General features: G+C 39.9%; 1 protein-coding gene across 1 annotated transcript; it reads right to left on the bottom strand.

Moving 5' to 3' along the window:
- Positions 1–1,154: 1,154 nt before the first annotated feature.
- Positions 1,155–6,830, bottom strand: THG1L (tRNA-histidine guanylyltransferase 1 like). Its single transcript, XM_052644058.1, has 6 exons — positions 6,640–6,830; positions 5,656–5,832; positions 4,567–4,736; positions 3,668–3,756; positions 2,396–2,503; positions 1,155–1,382 (listed from the first exon to the last, which is right to left on the bottom strand). Exons 1-6 carry the CDS (start codon positions 6,828–6,830, stop codon positions 1,221–1,223), a joined length of 897 nt encoding a protein of 298 aa, XP_052500018.1. The 3' UTR covers positions 1,155–1,220.
- Positions 6,831–23,993: the final 17,163 nt, after the last annotated feature.

Genomic DNA, 23,993 nt, shown 5'->3' with positions numbered 1-23,993 from the left:
GTCTCCTATTCCCGTGGAGTGAGAACAGGGAGGGGAAAAAAAGGCATCAACAGATGGGGTGTCAATTAGTGAGATGAGACCAGCCATCGCTCTTTCAAAAATACATTTTCTTGGCTGTAAATTCTACAGTGTAAGACCAGGCACTGTGATGTGGGCTTTTAATTAATTCTTTATAGAGCCAAATTAATCTTTTTCCTTTAAAATATGAACATAAAAGGAAATGTGAGTTCTCAAGCACCTACCCCCACTGCCTGCTCACTTCGGAGGCCACGAGCAACATGCAGTTCCTATGGCTCCTCGCCCAACTCCACATCAGCAGGTAGAACCACTAGGGCTCCTCTACTACCTGTGACCCAAAGATGAGTGTTGGTCCCGCTGCTCTCCAAGTCAAATGTCACTGTTTTAGTATACAGAGGCTACCTGAGAATCTTTTTCAGGAAGTCCAACAGGAAGGTGACTTTCAAAACTGAAGTGCCAAGACGACAGAGAGTATCTTCCTCCTGGCTCATTCAATCTCACATTTTCCTTCTCCTATACAGACATGTAACTTCTGTTTCTCCTGAGAAAGAGTAAGCAGCCTTGTGATCACTGCCCCTGGTGAGATGAGGAGGGTCATGCTGACAACTCCACAAAATCAGTCCACACAATGTTTATGCAAGGACACCCAAGCTACAACTCGTTCGTTCAGCCCAGGTTGCCAACTTGGATAATGGCACAAAGCCCTGAGTTTGCCCTGGAATTCCTGCATTCAGAGGCACAGGCATCAACCTATACTAGTTCAGGTCTGCCAAAGATGAATGCAATTAGATGGGTGGCAAAGGTGAGGTTACCAAGGTCACAGGCGACAGTCAAGTCTAGACTCATCTTCTAGCAGAGGTGAAAAAAGCTTGACAGGGTTTTGTAAGACCCATGCCACAGTCTAAAAATGATTCATCTACAAGGCATAACATAGTTCTTGCTTTATAAAAAGAGTACCACAATTTTTTTTAAAAATGTACTTCTACCGAAGGAACCACGTTTGAACACTGCAAAATAGGTGTTCCACTTAAAGCAGAACAAGACACACCACCCACATCCACCCCTTTTCTCTCCGCTCCCCTCCCAACCAGAGTCATGCCACTCCTGGGACACTTCTGTGGGGCACAGATGCTAGGGCCACCAAAGGCCGGGAGACTTGGGGGCCAAGATGGTTAAGCACGCCAGGACTGAAAAGCAAAGGGTCAGCTGTCTTCATCCAGGATCTCTGGATGTTCCTTCCAGAAAGCATCCCCAATGATATTGCAGTGTAAGGGCACCGCCATAGTCCTGGTCCGGGTCACCGCCATCTTTTTTCCTTCCATTTCTGCTGGCAGCTTAACTTCTTTTGTTGTGATTTCCTCCACCTATAGGTAAAGTTAAAATATTGACATTGTTAACTAGAGAGTGGCTTTGGGACAGAAGACGGAGAAGTGGGCTATATATTTGGTTGGGCAAAATATCCACCAAATAAACTTTTAGCCAACCCAGTACCTCTGACAAATATATATTTTCAGACAGATACATATCTTACCATACCTGAATTTCTTTACAACTAAAAACACTTTTTAAACAGTTATGCTGCTCTATTCTGAGAGGAGATCTTAGGAACACAGAAGGGACTCTTTGTTTCTTGTTAGCAATAACCATAGAATTAAAGATATTTCTGCTTTTCCACCTGCGGGTCCAAAGAACAAATACTTTAAAAATACTAATAAAAGAGCTGAAGTTGCCAGTGAGATCCTGAGCTCTTAGGATACTTACTCCCTTAATACTTAAAAACATTCAATTCAGAAAAAAATACTTTAGACAGAAGGAAATAAATTTAGAGACATCATTATGCCCAGGAGCTGGATCACAGAGAAAATATTGGTAGAATTAAGGATTTAGATGAAAGGAGACAGAATATTAAGTTAACTATGACTGTCTAGAGAATCTCTCGAACATTCTGTAAGGGACAGAACCTTCACATACAACATCAGTTCTTCAAATTATAGTTCTCATGGGATGTGTGGGCCATTTAATGGTCCAGTGTGGGATTTTTTTAAATGTTCTTTGGATGCAAAAATTCTCTTATCGGCACTATACCTGTTAAAGGGGTTTGATTTGATTTGGGGAGAACTTACGACACACACAAAAAAAATTCTAAAATTCTGCAATTCTGCTTATAGAAGGGAGAAGTCCAGATCACAAACTTGACTGATGAACTGACAAAGCAAGCATCCATAATAATAATCTGTAGCATCTCGTTTTGAAAAGGGTCTAATCTGTGCTAATGACTGGAGTTACATCAGCACGCAGGCAGCAGGCAAGACAAAGCGTGGGTTGGGCACAGGCTTTCTTTCTGACCTTTGTTTTCCCTTAGACATAACAGCATTACCTTCTGCCATATCAACACAGTCCCCTTCCTATACATCAGTGGCTCATTATTGTAGTTGATGTTGAATTCAGAAAATAAAATCTCATTCTTGTCTGCTGCAAGAGTTCCCTGAAGAAATAAAAACAAATATAAAAAGCTTTGTAGGTCTCTTCTCTCCCTAGCCCCACCTATCCATTCCACTCTAAACTTCTAGCAACAAATCAAGAAGTGGAAGCAATTCAGCAAACATCACATAGGTATTAACGAGTTTTAAGAGCAGTTCAAATCTTATTTAAATACAAAAATCCATAAAGTTCCCTTCTGTAGCAAGTAACTGGCTTCACCAATCACTGTTGTGTGATGGAGTGAGAGGCACTAATAGTTAAGAGTACTGATTCTGTACTGGATAGCTTGTATATTTTATTTGACCCTCATAACCATCTCCATTTTAGGATGAGAGCTCAGAAGCTTAGAAAGATTATATAAATTTTCCAAGGCCAACGGTGCTCTTATACTTAAGAATAAGAATCAAAATCTAAATTCAGCGCTTCCAAACTCTGGCTACATCTACCAGTCTTCCTATTATTGCTGCCCATCTTTATCACTGTTGTTAATAATGACAACCATTTACTGAGTACCAGGCATTGTATTAGGAGTTATTACAACACATCTCATTTCACAGTTCACCTGCAAGTAGCATCTAATAATAAAAGTATTTATTAGTTACTTATAGTGTGCTTTGTACTAGTCTACGTGCGTTTTACATGCATCATGCCACTTAAAATTCTCACTATAAACCTGTAAGGTAGGAGCTATTATTTTCCACATTTTACCTATACAAACTAAGGCAGAGAGGTAAAATTAAACAAAAACATCTGAGTACAATTATTTGACTCCCCAGAGTCTGAGGTCTTAATGATATACAAGAGTCCTAATCCCAAACTCCAGGTCCCCAGCAGGGAATGACAACGATGAAGCAGCCAGGTGGGGCTGACAGAAAAGACGAGCCTGTGCCGGGTATAGAGGGCAGCCGATATGCAGCTCCAGCCGAGCGTTACCATGTGGGAGTGTAGAGCCATTAATTCCGTTTTCCAGCAGAGGACACTGAGGCTCAGAGAGTGGTTACAACTCACCCACAGTCACAAAGCAAGCAAGCGGCAGAGCTGCTACTAGTGTGATCTCTGTAACTTCAAAACAAAGCTGTAAAAACTTAAGAGCTTAAAAAGAAGGCAAAATGTCATGAGAGATCATAAACTGCCCCCCTGAAGTCTTAATGCAGTAAGATCTACATACCTGTAATCTCTCTTGGGCTTGTAATGGTGTTAAGCCAGACTGCTGTACAAGTGCCCAGAACACTGTATTATAAAGATTATTGATGTGACCTGTAAGGAAAACAGAGTAACACTGTGTAGGGATGTAGAATCTTTTTTTAATATTCACCCTTCAAAGAGTAATGGAGCCCAATTTCTCTCCTCTCTAAAGTAGAGAAACCTTAGAAACATTTAGTTACCTGCCAAAAGTCACATACAGGGAACATACAGGGAAGCAGAAAAATTTTCTAACAGTTTTATCCTGTCATTTCAGCTGTGCTTCACACAAGTCTGTTAACTTGTACACTAAGCTAACTTGTACGTTAATCAAATAATTTGATTTGTTATTATTCCCACCTCTTTTCCAATTCTTCTGGAAAAATCAAGACACATTAAATGAGTAAAAGTCTCACAAATATTTCATCATGTAAGGGAGGGTCCCAACTCAAATACCCACTAAAGCCAGCATGAACCTAAGTGTGGAAAGCAGAGTAGGTGACCCCAGAGGAACAACAGAGTAGTAGAAGCTGAGGCACACTGGCTCCTGTGTATATGCACACGTGTATGCATGTGTGTGTGTGTGTGCGTGTGTGTGCGTGTGTGTGTATAAAGGCAGAAGTCACTATACAGGGTCTGATCAATACTAAGTGGAAATACAGACTTGGTATTGCCAGATCTTCTGATTAAAAAAAAAAGCTAAAAATAAGGAATATTTACATAAAAATACCCAATATTTCAAGTATTTTCAACTAATTTTAAAAACGTGAAATACTGCATTCCAAACAAAATACACATGAGCCAAAACTATTTCAGAGCATCACCTCTAATATAACGAATTAGTGATGTAACTATCAATACATCTGTTTATTTGGTTTCACTTACAATCTGCTTGCCGCCAGCTGAGATAGTCCTTTAGAGTCTGGTTGCTAGGATACACCACGACTCTTCCATCAAAGCCTGGGGGATACAGAAGGGGCTGGTCCTCAAAGTAATCCCGCCAATAAAACACATAGCTGGAGGCGAACTGGGAAACCACGTGAGTCATAAACTTACTTGCAGAAGGCAGGTTGGGTGGAGAAAGAAAAAGGAAAATACATGATATTAATTCAACGCCACGACAGGGTCTGTGGGTGCAACACAGTGATAACACAAACTGTCCGGAGAGCCAAGAGATAATATAAACTGAGTCAAGAAAAACTATTTTAATATTTCAGTTATATATTTAAAATGCAGCCTGCCTCTCTTTCTAGTCCTATAAAGTAGTTTACTATTATTAAATGTTTTTCTATAGGATGTGATGTGAATTGATGGTTCAAGAGGATTTTCTTCAAGTCTTGGGAGGACGGACACCACTGTTTTAAAAACACACCAATTCATTACATGACCTGTTTTCTGTGAAAGTTTCAACATACTGCTAAAATAAATATGAGATTTGTCTTAATTTGTACTGAGATCCTCCTTACTTAAATGTTTAGTTTCTGTTTCTAGTTTTAATGTTCAGTTTATAAGCGAAGGTGATATGAAATGGAAGAAGCATACAGAATGCCTGAATAACATGGAAGTACAACAGTCAACTTCTATATATATTATCAGTCTATCAGTGTGTGTGAGTGTGTATATATACATATATAGACATACACACACACACATTCTGCAGTTGCAAATACTACAGTCTGCAAGTTTATGATTAAGATAGTGAAAGTCACTCAGTCCTGTCCGACTCTTTGCGACCTCATGGACTATATAGTCCAAGGAATTCTCCAGGCCAGAATACTGGAGTCGGACACGACTGAAGCAACGCAGCAGCAGCAGCAGCCTTTCCCTTCTCCAGGAGATCTTTCCAACCCAGGTATCGAACCCAGGTCTCACACATTGCAGGCAGATTCTTTACCAGCTGAGTCACCAGGGAAGCCCAAGCAGAAGCCAGATGCTGGTAGGAAATTTTCTGAAGGAGCTAGGCCACAGAATTACCTGGCTCTTCTTTTAAACCAATTGCTTTTTCGCTTGAACACAAAGCTGTACTCATCACTCTGTCCATATGCAATCACAATATCCTCCAATTCGTTCATTACAGTTTGGGCACATTTGGTCATTAGATGAAGAGCACGGCTGTCATTAGGTTTTATAAAGCTGTGTTTCTCAGCAAACCTTCAAATGGGAAAAAGAAAAGGGAAAAGGGCATGGCTGCAAGAGACCTTGTCATTAATACACAGATTAAACAGGCTGTTCATAAAGGAAGACACTGTAATAGGGCTCTGAGTTCAAACATTCCAGGAGCCACAACCCAATCCATTTCGTTAAGAACTCCAGTTTTGTTTTGTTTTTTTAGCTCTGACAAACTGAGAAAAAGGAACATATATACTAATCCTCCATTCCCTTTTCTGTGAAATAGGGATAAATTTACTTCATAGGATTGTCCTGCAGGTTAGGAGGTAACGAACATAACTATGCCTGGCTCCTTGGACTGCTCAATAAATTTTAACTACAGTAATCATTACCTAAGTAGCATTTTTAAAGAAATTCCCATCTTTCTATTACTTTGTTTTTTCTGACTTTTTCCCTCCTGAATCCAGTCCATGTGCCGTTACTTATAATGAAACAAGAATATGCTCTGTATAGCGCTGTCCACAGCAAGCCCTCAAAGATACCTAACAACCAGTTTGGCCATCGGTTGAAGAGCTGAAATAATGCGCCCAAGCGTGACTTCTTCCACCAAAGCCTTGCCAATGGACACCTCAGGCCAGCTCCTCACCAGGTGAGCACCCTGTCTCATTTTTAACTATCCAGACTGCTCGCGTTCAAGCCAGTTGTAGCCAGCACATAGTGTGATGCTTAAAGCCGCGCAGTCATTGGCTGCCGCGTTACCACGGTAACCACGAGCTGCGGGCTGCTACGGAGGGGCCGCGTTCACCGGAAACGCCTGCGAAGCACGCACCCCGGGCCGAGCTCGCTCACCGATGGAAATTCCTGCCGTCCAGCCGTACCACCACCCAGCAGTGGGGCAGGCATGTGTCGTCAGCCTCGAAGTCCCGCACGTACTCGAATTTGCTCTTTGCCATGGTCGCTCCCAATTTCAAGCACCGTCTCAGAGTGACGGAAGTAGCAGCCAAGCAATCGCGAACTTTGAATGTGCCAGCAACCCACATTTCCCCCAAGGTAGGGAAAGGAACAGCGAGCTCCGCCCCGGAAGTTCCTGTGTCTTTTCGTGGTCGCTCTAGCCGTAGTGGAGGCCAGCATCTCGCTTGCCTCTCCTTGTAGTTCGTAATGGACTTCCGGGCCTGGAAGGAGGGTTTGAGTCTTCCCTTAGCACTCTTCTTGATTGCTGCGATATGTCCTCTCGGTCTGCAACAAGTCATTCTCACGAAATTAAAAAAATTCATTTCTGGCCAAGTTTTAAGGTTTAATGGTGATTTTTTTCTTTCCAAATAGCATTTGTTAATTTGCTATAAAAAACGTGGTATATATTGGAAAATATAATTAAGAAAATTAACACGATGTCTCCCTTCTCCCCGCCAGAGCATTGTGGATGGTTCTTTCCGGTCTCTTTTTATATATTATGTTTACACAGGGAACACACAAAATTGGAATCAGACACTTGTACAATTTTTATATTTTTCACCTTGAGTATTTTTCCAACGTCATTAAATATGCCAAAGGGTGACTTTAAAAAGAGAAAAACGGCCTCATATTCTAACATATGTAGTACTAAGTTAACTCATTCAAATTTTCACAAAGGCTAAATGTCTGAGATGTTGTTGCTGGTGCTTGCCAGCGTGTCAAGTTGCTTCAGTCCTGTACAACTCCTTGTGACCCTATGGACTGTAGCCCACCAGGCTCCTCTGTCCATGGGATGCTCCAGGCAAGAATACTGGAGTAGATTCCCATGCCCTCCTCTGGGGGAATCTTCCCAACCCAGGGATGGAATGAACCCTTGGGTCTCTTTTCTCTCCTGCATTGGCAGGCGCGTTCTTTACCACTAGTGTCACCTGGGAAGCCTTAGTAAATACTAGTAACAATAAAACCCTAATAGCTGTAGAATGCTGTATGATTTATAAAGCATTTTGGAATTCATTGCATATATATCCCCTAAGAAAATACTATTCAAACAATATAAGAAGATAAATAGTGAAAAGTAAATCTCTCACTGACCCGTAACTCTGTACTTTAAGCAACTAGTGTTACCAATTTCTTGTGTACCATTCAGGAAGATATTGAGATAGAGATGGACAGAGAGATAGAGATGTCTTTTGAGGCAAATTATGCTCGAGACTGAAATTGTTGCTTATTTTTATCTACTATAGGTTCACTGAGAATTATAATTTCACAAGCCAATAGCATACAGGATGTGTCTCTTAATAAGCCAATAAAGAAATAACCTACTGTAAATGATAGACTGATTACACTGTTGTTCCAGGCAAGGGGAGATAGGAGAAATAAAGTCCAAATTCAGTTGAGGTGTATCTTTCCTATGAGGTTGGTCCTCAAGAGAGTTGGCTTAGCTAACCGCAAGCTGATGTCTAGCTGGTAGCTAAAGGAAAGTAAGAAGTCCCTGATGCTTATAGAGCATGTTGTTAGGGAATGAAGCTGTGTTGAGGGGCAAAGTGGTCTTCGTGGGGTTGCTGCATAGCTTTCACCACTGTGGTAAAAGAGTCACTTTTACCCCAGCAGGAACATAATGCCCCAGGGTCTTCAGAGAGTTGTTTAGGTCAGTAAAGAGTCACCATGCCCAGGTGGAAACTCTTGGAAAATCCTGACAAACTCTAGGTACTTACTGTCTATATTTTTCTCACCATAGTTGCTTTTTAGTCTATTTTTATTAATAAGTCCCAAGTGGGGCCCCCTCAACAGCTGAGCTATTGACTGCTTCTTGATCACAACAGATGAGATAATGACATCCTGATACAACTTTACTTCATTCTTATAGAAAAACTGCTTTATTTCTTAAAAAAAAACAACTTTGTATTTTGTCTTTGCCATAAACAAGTGCATTTAAACAACTTCACTTTAGTGATAAACAAGTGGATCTGAAATCATATCAAACCACTTGGAGGTTTCTGGAGCAGCCTAGCCCACAAGACGAGAAGGAGCGGTAATGTGGGGTACCTGAGGAAAGGATGGGGATACCTCACTATGGTCCCCTTCAGCCTTTGGGGCCTGGAAAAGGTCATTCATTATTAGTCCCATCAGAAGGCTCTCAGAGGTTGGTGGGAGGCAGGAGCCAGTAGTTGCCTCTGAGGCCCCTGGGCAAGTAAAGTCACCCCTCCTGGAGAAGACCTGGAGGTAGACAGAGCAAGAAGGGCCAAAGGGAGCTATGGCTGCTCCTCTTCAAGGAATCCTTGGAGGATCTGGCTGGTGCTAAAATGGCCCCCCACACCATTTTAGCCAACCCAGGAAGAGAGGACTTTCCACCACCAGGCCAATTACATAGAATGCACCTGCTGAGTCCATACCCCAGTCTAGCCCTCGATGGGAATCAAACCTTGAAAACAGGGGAGTGATGCAGAGAATCTCAGAACCAGACTATGTCTCCCACCTTGACTTCAGGTTGTTGGAGAGCGAGCAGAGTGAAAGAGCAGACCCCAGGCCTCCCACTCCAAGCCCTTTCAACTAAGAGGCCTGGCCTGCGTTGGGGCTTCAAGGAAGGGGACACTTTTCACAAAAAGACAAATACTGTACAATTCTGGAAACTCAATGAAGTACTTAGAGAAGGCAAATTCATAGAGACAGAACACAGAATGATGGTTGCTAGGGGACAGGGGCAGTGGGGGAAGGGAGTTGTTAACTGGGTATAGAATTTCTGTTTTGTAAGACGAAGAGTTCTGGGGATTGGATGCACAGCAATGTGAATGTACTTAACACTACTGAATTGTACACTTATAAATGCTTAAAATGGTAAAATTTTTATGTGTATTTTACAAAATTAAAAGTTAAAAAAATTCTGCACACAACAGATATTTGTGACACTGGACTAACTGGACACTGTCCAGACTAACTGGACACTGATGTCTATTTATTAAAACATTTGTGACACTGGACTAACTGGACACTGTCCAGACTAACTGGACACTGATGTCCATTTTTTAAAACATTCTATTATTTAGAAGATCACTTACTCACTGAGACTGACAGAAGAAAAGTTGCCTTTGGTATGGAAGCCATATTTCAGTTTGTCTTCCCCGATGCTGACTTATTTCATTTTTACTAAGAGCTGTATTATGTAAATGAAATTTAGGGTGGAGCTGGCTAAGAAGGAATAATTTGGCTCTAAAGTCTCCTTCCCTGCTCTGAAACACTCTAATCAAATTTCTGGCTAGGAGTTACGTATATTCTTCCAGGAATGAACTGTTTGGTTCTGATGTAGTTTGGATGCAGATAGAAGCATTAGGACATATCAGGACATACACAGTGTAAGATTTAGAATGATTACTCTAGAGTAAATTAATGATTACAGGTCTTATAATTGCTGTAATACATTTATTCTGAATTTTTGAGATGTCGCTTGCATAAGTCAGAATGAATGGATTTCATTTCTGAATAGTCATTGACTTAAAGAGATGTGTGTCCTTAAAGAGATAGGTTTAGTCAACTACTCATTCTTTCTCTTCTTAGTAGAGGTTCCACAATGTGGTCACTGGAGGGCTTGGAAAAAATAATACAACAGAAAGGAGAAGTTAGATGTATGTTTCATAGTTCACTTGATCTTGTTCCACTCACTCTCACAAATTTACTCATTCATTGAACAAATCTTTCTTAATTTCCTACTATGTACCATGCACAACAGGATGCAACAGCAAACAATATAGCCACGTTACCTGCACAGTGGAGGCTTCCCTGGTTAGCTCAGTGGCAAAGACTCTACCTGCCAATGCAAGAGACATGGGTTTGATCCCTGGGTTGGGAAGATCCCCCGGAGAAGGAAATGGCAACCCACTCCACTATTCTTGCCCGGGTAATCCCCATGGACAAAGGAGCCTGGCAGGCTACAGTCCACGGGGTTGCAAAATAGTCAGACACAGCTTAGTGACTAAACAACACAACAGCAACCTGCATGATGGAGCTCACGGCCAGTGATGGAGACAGACGTTAAACACGAGTCTCACAAGTAACTGTTAAACTAGGATTGCATTACGTGGTGTGAAACAGGTTGGGGGCCCTGCCCTGATTGAGGGACTGGGGATAAACCGTGAAGTTTTCCCTGAGGAAGTAGCACTTAAATTGAGGTCTGAAAAATGAGATCAAAAGACTGCTTGCTCTGTATGTTTCTAGAGTTGTCGAATGAATGGTTCACCAAAACATTTTGCTTGTATAAAGTTTTAGAAAAGGACGTGGAGTGATGTAAGTTTCCATGTCATGGATCAGCCAATTAATAAATACTTAATGGGAACATTCAGTGTGTAAGGGCACTGCGCAAGGTACTGACTGGGAAAATAGAAAAAATAATAATACCTTCCAGGTGTAAAAAACTTATAATTCCCAAACCACACTGTCATTTATTATCTCATTTTTCCTTTTAATGAGTCTGAGGGGGAAAAATAATCCTCTCCATTTCATAAGGGCTTCCCTGGTAGCTCAGTTGGTAAAGAATCCACTTGCAACACAGAGACCCTGGTTTGATTCCTGGGTCAGGAAGATTTACTGGGGAAGGGATAGGCTACCCACTCCAGTATTCTTGGGCTTCCCTGGTGGCTCAGCTGGTAAAGAATCCACCCGCAATGCGGGAAACCTGGGTTCGATCCCTGGGTTGTGAAGATCGCCTGGAGAAGGGAAAGGCTACCCAATCCAGTATTCTGGCCTGGAGAATTCCATGGACTGTATAGTTCATGGGATCCCAAACAGCTGGACATGACTGAATGACTTTCACTTCACTTCACCATTTCATAAGAAAGGAAACAAACTCTACGGGAACTGGTTAAATGATGTGCCCAATATCCCATAGCTTCCAAAGCCAGAATTAGAACCCAATCCTTTTGATGCCAAGTCCAGGTCTTCTCCACTCTACCACCCTGCCTTTCTATGTTTTAAAGGAATGAAGTGGATAGCTGCTGTTTTTGCATACTCAGCATCCATTTTACTCTCTTTTGGCAGAGTCACCCCAACTCTCCTTTCCCCACCCTCAGACCATTTGGCTTGCATGGGGATAACCCTATTCCACTTTTGCTCCTGAGTAAGCCCTTGACTAAAACCACTGTAGTGTCACAACGTGAATTAGAGAAATGCACTCTTTTCCAGGAGATATAGCTGTGTACCAGGCAAAACTGTGCTAAGTATGCCCTACAACCTCAGCTTCTGCTTGTTTTCTTCGCAGTGAATAACAACCAGCACAAACGCTTGTGGTGGCCTCACTAATAACTGAGATCTGGCTAATCAGGCTCAGAGATACGTACCTAGACCAAGTCAGTTCAATGAGACAGACTGGCACTGTGTTAGAATGACTGTGAAAATGAGACTCTCCTCCTTTTAGAGTTGCTGCACTGGTGGCCATGTAGCTTCAAGTAGGAAGAGCCCCTCCTCCCTCCAAATTAGCCAACACAAAGTGAAAAAATCCAAGAGATGGAGAAAACAATTTCTGATGACATTGAGCACCATGCCTGGAGATAGTGATACTCCTAGACTCTTTTAAGTTCCAGAAAATCATAAACTTTAATATTTTTCAAAGCTGTATCCCCCTTGTCTGGAACAGTGTCTGGCAGATGGGAAGCAATCAATAAATATTTGTTGAGATTAAGCCAATAAGTTCCTTTTAAATTAGGTTTCTAGATGTCTTAATTCATTAAGGGTATACTCATTTTGCCCAATTCTCTGTTTATTTTCATGTATTAGGTAAGTGGGTTGTTTCCTGATCTTGGAAAAGTGACCCTATGCAATAGATGTCCTGGAGGGCCCAACAGTACATTCCCCTCTGACCATCAGAGCTATATGCTCTGGGGGTGCCCCCTATGTGGGCTGCATGGGTCCTTTGTGTAGTGGGAGTGGCCCCAATCCTGGCCGGCTCTCAGGTCCTGCTTTATGAGGTGGCTACTGATTTTTTGGTGGGCAGGGTCTGGCCCCAAAGTGGTCAGCTGCGGGACCCTGGGGCACCGAGCTGGTGCTGGCCTGCTTGTGGGCAGGTAATTCCTGGTGCTAACAGACTAGCATGATGTTCCAAAATGGTGCTTTCAAGCACCAGTGTCCTTGCTGCTGCTGCTGCTGCTGCTAAGTCGCTTCAGTCGTGTCTGACTCTGTGCGACCCCAAAGACAGCAGCCCACCAGGCTCCTCTGTCCCCAGGATTCTCCAGTCAAGAACACTGGAGTGGGTTGCCATTTCCTTCTCCAATTCATGAAAGTGAAAAGTGAAAGTGAAGTCACTCAGTCGTGCCCGACTCTTAGCAACCCCATGGACTGCAGCCTACCAGGCTCCTCCGTCCATGGGATTTTCCAGGCAAGAGTACTGGAGTGGGGTGTCACTGCCTTCTCCGACCAGTGTCCTTATGGCAGAACAAATTCCCAAAATTGGTTGCCACCAGTAACTATGTCTGCAGGGGGAGTTCTAGCTGCCTCTTGTCCCTTTGCGAGATTTGCAGAGATCAGCAAGTGGGTCTGACCAAGGCTCCTTTTAAAACTGCTGTCTCTGTAATGGGATTCTGAGCATGAGAAATTTTGTGTGCACTCTTTAAGAGCTGAATATCTGTTTCCTACAGCCTCCTGGCTCTCCTGTATGCAAGCCCTTCAGTTCAGTTCAGTTCAATCACTCAGTTGTGTTCGACTCTTTGTGATCCCATGGCCGGCAGCATGCCAGGCCTCCCTGTCCATCACCAACTCCCAGAGTTTACTCAAACTTGTGTCCATTGAGCCAGTGATTCCATCCAACCATCTCATCCTCTGTCATCCCCTTCTTCTCCAGCCTTCAAACTTTCCTAGCATCAGGGTCTTTTCATTAACTCAGGTTAATGAGTCAGTTTTTTGCATCAGGTGGCCAAAATATTGGAGTTTCAGCTTCAGTATCAGTCCTTCCAATGAATATTCAGGACTGATTTCCTTTAGGATGGATTGGTTGGATCTCCTAACTGTCCAAGGGACTCTCAAGAGTCTTCTCCAACATCAGAAGCATCAATTCTTCAGCTCTCAGCTTTCTTTAGAGTCCAACTCTCACATTTTTACATGACTACTGAAAAAAACCATAGCTTTGACTAGATGGACTTTTGTTGGCAAAGTAATGTCTCTGCTTTTTAACATGCTTTAATATGCAAGCCCTACAGGCCTTCAAAGTGAGACACTCTGGCTTCTTATCTTCCTGGTGCAAAACTTCTGTGTTGGAGAGAGTGATGTGGGCCTCAGATTCCTTGCTCCTTGGGGAGAATCCTGTAATCATTGTTTCCTCCCATTTGTGGATTGCCCATCCCACGGTTATGGGTTTTCACTGTACTGTGACTCCATCCCTTCTACCCATCTCACTGTGGTTCCTTCTTCATATTTTTAGTTGTGGCAAACATTTTCTGCTAGCCTTCATGTCCTTCTCACAGATATTTGCTCTCATAGATAGCTGTAACTTTAGTGTGCCCATAGCAGAAGGCGAGCTCAGGGTCTTCCTACTTTGATATTAGCCATACACCACCCCCATGCTTAACTTTCATTACTGGTTCTGACTAGTTGGGGAACAAAAGTGGTTGAACACTAATACACATAATTTTCCCTCTAAATATTTCCAGCATAGTTTTCTTCTGGTTCTGTGAAGAAATCAACTTGGGAAGAGGATTCAAGGGATTTTAGAGACTGAACCACATCACATACTGACAATGCATGAATTTACACCATTTGAGGAAATCTTTTCTCTCTGTAATATTTTATTTTTGAAGATAATACTTGAGAACACATTTTCAGGCAGAATCTCAGAAACTACTACCTCCTTAGATTTGACTCATCATAGATGCAATCTGGTAGATATCCTCTTTAAAATACTATATACAATTCTGTGATTATAGAATTTCAGGATGAGTAACTGCAATTAAATCAGAGTCTAAACAGAGTAACTCTCTCTATATCCAACATACCTTTACTCTCTAACTATATTTAGGCTTTGTTTTACCCATGTCTGAAGATGAGCATCATCTTTTCCATTTTCACAGTGAATTTTGGCTCAACTTACCTTTATTTTCCCAGTTAACCAGGCTTAAAAATTTGGAATCATTGCTGGCTTTTTCCTATTTTTCTCTAATAATAATGGTTAACATCTTAGTATTTGTTAGCTGTGAAATTATATATTGAGCTCTTTTTTTACAGAATATTTAACATCCCCACAACAATTCTTTTAGGTATATACTGTTATTATACACATCTCATAGCTGAGGAAACAGCCTTAAAGAGATTAAGGGACTTGACCAAGGTCACATAGCTAATAAGTGGTACAGCTAGGATTGGAAGCCAGAAATGTAATACCTGACATTATGCTCTTAACCATTTTCTACACTGTCTCCTAATAACATCATCACATTGATTTACAGATTTATCCATTCATTTATTTATTATTTCTTCATTGCATACTTCTTAAGCAACCATTCTAAATCAGAAAGTATAGAAGGTGCTAGGAACTGATTAAGACAAAGTCCCTACGCTAACAGTTTAGGGTTAGCGTGTCTATCATACAGTGCCCTGCAGTTTCTGTTTCATTGCTATCAGAAGAATCAAAGTAAGTGATGGATTTTCAGTTTTGATGTTCCTAAAATAAAAAAGGAAAGGAAAAAGAAATTTTGGTGTTCCTTTAACAAAAAAGTAAAACATATTGCAAGTGTTTAATAAACATTATTTTTACTTCCATTTCTGTCAACAAGTGCATTTCCTTCACAGTATTTTCCAAATCTGCTTCATTCCTTCTTGTGACCTACGGCTTCAGCCAAATCAAAGGCAACAGTGTTCTGGTCTCCTCATTTTGGCCAACAGCAAGTATATGTGGTAGGAGGTTGAAGATAATATAAATGTAACAACCACATTTTTGCCAGCTGACTAAATGCTCTTTTGATTAAAGCAAGATAATAAAGGACATAGTAGGCACTGTAAGGGGTCTTAAATATTTGTTCCTTCCTCAGCTTCTTTCTTTTTCCATCTTTTCCATTTATTAACTATCTTACATTTTTATTTTAGGAACATTGAAACTGAAAAGCCATCACTTACTTTGATTCTGCTGATAGCAATGAAACAAAAACTGCAGGGCACTGATGATAGGGACCAAAGAGCTCTACTTACTCTTTATTCAGTATTAAAACTGTATTAGTTATTCTTTTGGAGAAGGAAATGGCAACCCACTCCAGTATTCTTGCCTAGAGACTCCTGTGGACAGAGGAGCCTGGTGGGCTGCTGTCCATAGGGTCGCATGGAGTCAGACACGACTGAAGTGACTTAGCATGCACGCATACATTGGAGAAGGAAATGGCAACCCACTCCAGTATTCTTGCCTGGAGAATCCCAGGGACAGAGGAGCCTGGTGGGCTGCCATCTATGGGGTCGCAGAGTCGGACACGACTGAAGCGACTTAGCAGCAGCAGCAGCAGTTATTCTTTGCTGTGTTACAAACTATCCAAAAACTTAATGGCCTAAAACTATAATATATATTTATTATCTCAAATAGTTTCTGTAAGTCAGGAATTCAGTAGATTTGCTGGGTTCTTTCAGCTCAGTCTTTCATGAGGTTGTAATTAAGATGTGAGCAGGATGTATAGTCATCTGAAGGATTGTTTGGGGCTAGAGGATCTACTTCAAGTATGATTTACTTACATGACTGTTGGCAAGAAGCTTTAGACCTCTCATGTCATCTCTTCATAGGGCTACTTGATACAGGGTAAAGTAGCAGAGAAAACATGAACCAATAAATGGTATCAGTATAACTAGATTACTATATGAAATTAACTTGGATACCTATTTTTATATCACATAAAATGCCATAAACATTATAGACTTAAATATAAAAGGTAAAATTATATAACTACTGGAAGAAAATATACGAGAATTTCTTTGAGAAATCTGAGCTGGAAAAGTATTTCTTAAACAAGACCTAATAGCATAAAATATAAGGTAAAAAATAATGGATGCAACTGTGTTAAGGATTTCTGTTCAACAGAGGATGTCAGAGACAAATGAACACGTGAGATGAGTCACAGATAAGAAGAAGGTATTTGCAATGTTTGAATATCTGTAATAAATAAGGGACTCCTGCAGATCAACAAGGAAAAAGTAGAAAACACAATAATAAAGTGGCAGAGGGTTTTAACTGCACATCTGTAATGGGGAAGTTGAAAGACTAAAAAGTTTATGAAGAGATGATCAACCTATCTAAAGATCAGAGAAGTGCAAATTAAAAGAACAGTTGGATGTTTCTATACACCGATAAGATGGGCAAATTTTATTGAACAAAACCAAGTGTTGGTAAGGAAGTTGTAAAAAGGAAATCCTTATGTACTGCTGTCAGGAGTCTGAAGTGGAATGAAATAGCCACCTTGGAAAGCAATAGTTAGTGAAGAGTTGTATGTGCATACCTAGAATACAGCAATGCCACTTCTGGGTATATCTGCAGAGACTCTGCTGTACAGGTTTATGGGGGCATATCCACAATGCTGCTTGTGGAGGGAGCTCAGTGGAGGCACCCTAGGAGTCCATCATTAGAGGAATGGAGAAGTAAAAAAGTGCTTGATTCACAGTATACAGAACTCAGGAGTTCAGAACCAGACCAGACTTACCTATAATGACAAGGGTAAGATCTCTTTAAAATTGTACTTCATAGGGTCAGAAAGTAGATCAGTGGTTTTTAGGGCCTGGGAAAAAGGGAATGGGGAGTAACTACTAATGGGTGTGAGGTTTACTTTTGAGATGATGAAAATATTCTGGAGTAAGACAATGGTGATTGATTTGCTGCAACAGCAATAGGAAACTAATACAAGGTCTTGCACAAACCAAAAATAATCTGCTGGATCTGTGGAAAATAATTAACTCAATTTTCTGCGTTGAATGAAAGCCTCCACCCCCAAAAGTCTATCTTCCCCCATAAACAGCACTTGGTTCATTCTCTTTGTTCTAAGAATTAGCATGTAGTGGCACCTATAATTTAAAATTTCTAAAAGATAAGTTAATCAAACTCATTTCATAATTTTTTAAGGACAAAAATACCTTGTTCCACTAATTACCATGGATATTTGATTCCTGTTTGTATTAATCTGCTTGGGCTGCGGCTAACAAAATACCACAAGCTGGGTTGCTTAAACAACAGACATTTATTTTCTCACAGTTATGGAGGCTGAAAGTCCCAGATCGAGGTCCACTAGAGTTGGTTCCTGGTGAGAGCTTTCTTCCTACCTTGCAGATGGTCATCCCACTATGTCCACATAAGATCTTTTCTCAGTGTGTTCTTGAGGTGAGTCATATAGATACTGATCCTATCAGTTTAGGACCCCACCATTATGACCTCATTAAACCTTAATTACTTCCTTAGAGATCCAACCTTAAACACAGGCACACTGTAGGGTAGGGCTTCACTAGAGAATGTAGCACATACTAGGGGGTTCAGCAAATATTTGTTCAATGAATAAATCAATTAGTGAACCGAATTTCTCCTCTAGGCCTTAATCAATGGATGTTAGCAGTAAAGAAAAGAAATAATCCCAGAACTCCCTGTTACAAATCCTCTACTAAGAAAAGAGAATATGTTAGTTTCCAAAGACTGTTGTAACAAAATATCATAAACTAAGTGGCTTAAAAACAAGATATTTATTCTTTCACAGTTGTGGAGACTAGCACTTTGAAATCAGGACTGACTCCTTCTGGAAGCTCTGAAGGAAAATCTGTTCAATACCTCTTCCTAGCTACTGATGGCTCTCAACAATCCTTGGCATTTCTTGGCTCGTAAATGCATCCCTCCAATCTCTGCCTCCATCTTTACATCATCTTCTCTGTATCCTCTCCTCTTCTTATGACACTAGTCATTGGATTTAAGGTTCACACAAATTCAGTATGATTTCGTCTCATTTCTTATGTAATTACATCTCCAAAGACAGATTGTGAAGTTCTGCACACTATAAGGAATCTGATGGAAATTACTACTGGCAGATAGATTTACATCATTAAGTAAATAAGTAAACAACACTTTCTACTATGCCTTATATAAACTGTCAAGGAACAAACTACTGAAATTAATATCTTATGTTATTTGACAATTATTGCATGAGAGATGAGAGAAGAGAACAAGAGTCTATTGGACCAATTAGCAAATCAAAAGACAATTTTCTGTGAGTAGAAACTTACTGTAAATGGGTTCAGATACTGGATTTAGCAGGAAAAACTGCAAAGAAGCTATTAAGAATATGTTCAAAGAATTAAAGAAAAATGATAACAAACAAGTAAGAAATCTTAATAAACAGAGGTTATTAAAATGTGAAATTCTAGAGTTAAAATGTATTTCAATTAAAATTAAAATTTCACTAGATAGCTCAATAGTGGAACTGAGATGTCAAAGAAAGAATCTGTGAGTTTGAAGATTAGACTGGATCAACAGAAATGATCCAATCCAAAGAATACAGATAAAACGTACTGAAGAAAAACGAACAGAGTATCAGAGACTTACAGGATAACGATAAGGGTCCCAACACGCGTTAATGGGAGTCCCCAAAGGAGACGACAAAGTGAATGGGTAGAAAAATATACATGAAGAAATAACGGCTAAAACTTTTCCAAATATGATTTAAGAGAAAACAAAACAGATGATCCAAGAATCTCAACAAATTCCAAGGAGGATAAAAATAAAGAGAAGTACATCTATGTTTATTATAGTCAAACTCCTGAAATCCAAAAACAAAGGGAAAATTGTGACAGCTACAAAAGAAAAATGACTCATTATGTAAAGAGAAAACAAAAATTTAATTACTGGCTGACTTCTCAGAAACAAAAGGGTAGTGGAATGACATACTCAAAGTGATGAAATAAAAAAGAAAAGTCAGCCATGAGTTCTACATCCAATTAAACTAGTCTTCAAAGATAAAGGTGAAATATATTTGCAGATAAACAGAAATGATAGAAGATGTTGTGAGCAGATATGTCTTCCAAAAAATACTAAAGAAGAGGATGCTTGACAATAACTTGTACCTGTGGGAAGGAAAGAAGAACATGGGAAATAGTAAATGTGTGGGTAAATATAAAATACTACATAATTTTTCTCTTCTCTTATTTTCTTTGAAAAATACAAGCTTGTTTAAGGCAATAAATATATTACTCTATCATTTGGTTTATAACATATATAGCCTTAATATATATATAGTAGTAATATCATAAAGGAAGGAGGAGATGGAGCTCTACTAGTGAAATGTGATATTTTTATCAGAATTAGGTCAGTATAGGAAGACTCTAGAAGACTGTGATAGGTTAAAGGTGAATACTGTAATCCAAAGAGCATGCATGTGTGTATGCACATATATACTCTTATAGAACACACTAAACCTCAGAGTTGTTAAAATGGTAAACTAAAAAATATTTGTATAACCAAAGAAAAGTAGTATAGGAGAAGCCAAATAACAAAAGCACATAAAAAACAAATTCCAAAATGACAAACACAACTCTAAGAATATCAATAATTAAATTGTACTGGACTAAAAACTCTAACTAATAGGCAGAACAATCAGATGGGATTAAAAAGCATATTCTGTTTAAAGGAGAAATACTTGGCTTAAAATACTTCAAATGTAATAGGATGGCAAAAGGTATACCAAGCAAACAGAAAGCTGGAGAGTTTATACTAAAATGAATTTTAATTCCAAAAATATCACTAGAGACAGAGAGGGACATTTCATAATGACAAAAGTGCCAGTTCATCAAAAAGATACAATTACAAATATACTGGAAACTAACAAGAGAGCCCCAAAATATGTGAAGCAAAATTTGACAAAATTAAAGGAGAAAAAGACTATTCAGTAACTAAAGTTGAATATTTTCAGTATTTCTCTCTCAATAATTGATAATACTAATAGGTATGACAAGAAGCAAACCAGAAAGCATATAGAATACATGAATACTATTAAACAGCTAGAATGCTCCACTTAACAACAGTAGAATATACATTCTTCTCAAGCACACATGAAACATTCTATATAATAGATCATATACAAGGTGATAGAACAAGTCACAAAATAAAGATTGAAATCATAATTTAAGGATTGAAACCATATAAAGAATGTTCTTTGACCACAGTAGAATTAATTAGAAATAAAGAGCAGAAGGAAATCTGGAACATATCCATATATTTGGAAATTAAACATTATGCTTCTAAATCAATCATAGGGAAAAGAAGAAATCATATTAGAAAATATCTTTAACTGGAAATCAGGTAGAGCAGTGCATAGAGGGAAACTTATAGCTTTAAATGCTTCTATTAAAAAGGAAGTAAGATTTTAAATAAACTACTTAAATCAATTAGCTAAGCTTTCACCTTAAGAAATTAGAAAAATAAAAGCAAATCAAACACAAAGTCAGTTGAGTGAAGTAATAGAGACTATAGCAGAAATTAAAAGAAAAAAAAACTCAGCAAAATAGAGAAAAATCAGTGAAACAGATGGTTAGTTCTTCAAAAAAATCTATAGAATTGACAAAATTTTAGTAAAATGACCAATAAAAAAGAGGAAAGATATATAGGTTATCAAAATTAGGAATGAAAAAGAAAACAACCTGAACCCTACAGAAATTTAAAATATTATAAAGAAATATTATGTCAGTGATTTGACAACTGAGCTGAAATGGACAAATTCACAGGCAGAAATTATCAAATTGACTCAAGAAAAAATATAAAATCTGAAAAGACCTAAGTCAAGAAAAGACATTAAATTATTTAATTGGGTTACTAAAATATCTTCCTACAAAGAAAAAATCCAGGCCCAAATGGCTTCACTGATGAATTCTATCAACACTTAAGGAAACGATAATACCAACCCAACACAACCTCTTTCAAAACTAGAAGTGAATGGAACACTTTCCAGCTCATTTTAATCAGATACCAAAACTTCAAAATTATCAGAAGAAAATTATGAACCAATACATTATGAATATAAATGCTAAAATTCTTAGTTCAGTTCAGTCACTCAAGTCGTGTCTGACTCTGTGCAACCCTATGGACTGTAGCATGCCAGGCCTCCCTGTCCATCACCAACTCCTGCAGTTCACTCAGACTCACATCCATCAAGTCAGTGATGCCATCCAGCCATCTCATCCTCTGTCATCCCCTTCTCCTCCCGCCTTCAATCTTTCCCAGTATCAGGGTCTTTTCAAATAAGTCAGCTCTTCGCATCAGGTGGTCAAAGTATTGGAGTTTCAGCTTCAACATCAGTCCTTCCAATGAACATCCAGGACTGATCTCCTTTAGGATGGACTGGTTGGATCTCCTTGCAGTCCAAAGGACTCTCAAGAGTCTTCTCCAACATCACAGTTTAAAAGCATCAATTGTGAAAGTGAAGTGAAGTCGCTCAGTCACGTCTGACTCTTTGCAACCTTGTGGACTGTAGCCTACCAGGCGCCTCCGTCCATGGGATTCTCCAGGCAAAAATACTGGAGTGGGTTGCCATTTCCTTCTCCAAGGGATCTTCCCGACCCAGGGATCGAACCTGGGTCTCCCACATTGCAGGCAGATGCTTTAACCTCTGAGCATCAATTCTTTGGCACTCAGCTCCCTTATGATTATACAGTAGAAGTGAGAAATAGATTTAAGGGCCTAGATCTGATAGAGTGCCTGATGAACTATGGAATGAGGTTCGTGACATTGTACAGGAGACAGGGATCAAGACAATCCCCATGGAAAAGAAATGCAAAAAAGCACAATGGCTGTCTGGGGAGGCCTTACAAATAGCTGTGAAAAGAAGAGAGGTGAAAAGCAAAGGAGAAAAGGAAAGATATAAGCATCTGAATGCAGAGTTCCAGAGACTAGCAAGAAGAGATAAGAAAGCCTTCTTCAGTGATCAATGCAAAGATATAGAGGAAAAGAACAGAATGGGAAAGACTAGAGATCTCTTCAAGAAAATTAGAGATACCAAGGGAACATTTCATGCAAAGATGGGCTCGATAAAGGACAGAAATGGCCTGGACCTAACAGAAGCAGAAGATATTAAGCAGAGGTGGTAAGAATACACAGAAGAACTGTACAAAAAAGATCTTCACGACCCAGATAATCATGATGGTATGATCACTCATCTAGAGCCAGACATACTGGAATGTGAAGTCAAGTGGGCCGTGGAAAGCATCTCTATGAACAAAGCTAGTGGAGGTGATGGAATTCCAGTTGAGCTATTTCAAATCCTGAAGGATGATGCTGTGAAAGTGCTGCACTCAATATGCCAGCAAATTTGGAAAACTCAGCAGTGGGCACAGGACTGGAAAAGGTCCGTTTTCATTCCAATTCCAAAGAAAGGCAATGCCAAACAATGCTCAAACTACTGCACAATTGCACTCATCTCACATGCTAGTAAAGTAATGCTCAAAATTCTCCAAGCCAGGCTTCAGCAATATGTGAACCTTGAACTTCCTGATGTTCAAGCTCGTTTTAGAAAAGGCAGAGGAACAGAGATCAAATTGCCAACATCTGCTGGATCATGGAAAAAGCAAGAGAGTTCCAGAAAAACATCTATTTCTGCTTTATTGACTATGCCAAAGCCTTTGACTGTGTGGATCACAATAAACTGTGGAAAATTCTGAAAGAGATGGGAATACCAGACCACCTGACCTGCTTCTTGAGAAACCTATATGCAGGTCAGGAAGCAACAGTTACAGCTGGACATGGAACAACAGACTGGTTCCAAATAGGAAAAGGAGTACGTCAAGGCTGTATATTGTCACCCTACTTATTGAACTTCTATGCAGAGTACATCATGAGAAATGCTGGACTGGAAGAAACACAAGCTGGAATCAAGATTGCTGGGAGAAATCTCAATAACCTCAGATATGCAGATGACACCACCCTTATTGCAGAAAGTGAAGAGGAGCTAAAAAGCCTCTTGATGAAAGTGAAAGAGGAGAGTGAAAAAGTTTGGCTTAAAGCTCAACATTCACAAAACGAAGATCATGGCGTCCAGTCCCATCACTTCATGGGAAATAGATGGGGAAACAGTGGAAACAGTGTCAGACTATATTTTTGGGCTCCAAAATCACTGCAGATGGTGACTGCAGCCATGAAATTAAAAGACGCTTACTCCTTGGAAGAAAAGTTATGACCAGCCTAGATAGCATATTCAAAAGTAGAGACATTACTTTGCCGACTAAGGTCCGCCTAGTCAAGGCTATGGTTTTTCCTGTGGTCATGTATGGATGTGAGAGCTGGACTG

The sequence above is a fragment of the Budorcas taxicolor genome, chromosome 7, assembly GCF_023091745.1.
Source record: "Budorcas taxicolor isolate Tak-1 chromosome 7, Takin1.1, whole genome shotgun sequence".
NCBI classification, from domain to species: Eukaryota; Metazoa; Chordata; class Mammalia; order Artiodactyla; family Bovidae; genus Budorcas; species Budorcas taxicolor.
Note: the sequence above shows the minus strand (reverse complement) of the source record. Positions and strands in the feature narration are given on the sequence as shown.

What these genes read in the sequence shown, in the direction of transcription:
- THG1L (XM_052644058.1), bottom strand. Translation starts at nt 6,830, where the DNA reads ATGTGGGTTGCTGGCACATTCAAAGTTCGCGATTGCTTGGCTGCTACT. An exon ending in GACGGCAGGAATTTCCATCG is followed by an intron (nt 5,833 to 6,639) that starts GTGAGCGAGCTC and finishes TCCCATTTGAAG; the next exon opens with GTTTGCTGAGAAACACAGCT. An exon ending in AAGCCCAAGAGAGATTACAG is followed by an intron (nt 2,504 to 3,667) that starts GTATGTAGATCT and finishes TTATTTCTTCAG; the next exon opens with GGAACTCTTGCAGCAGACAA.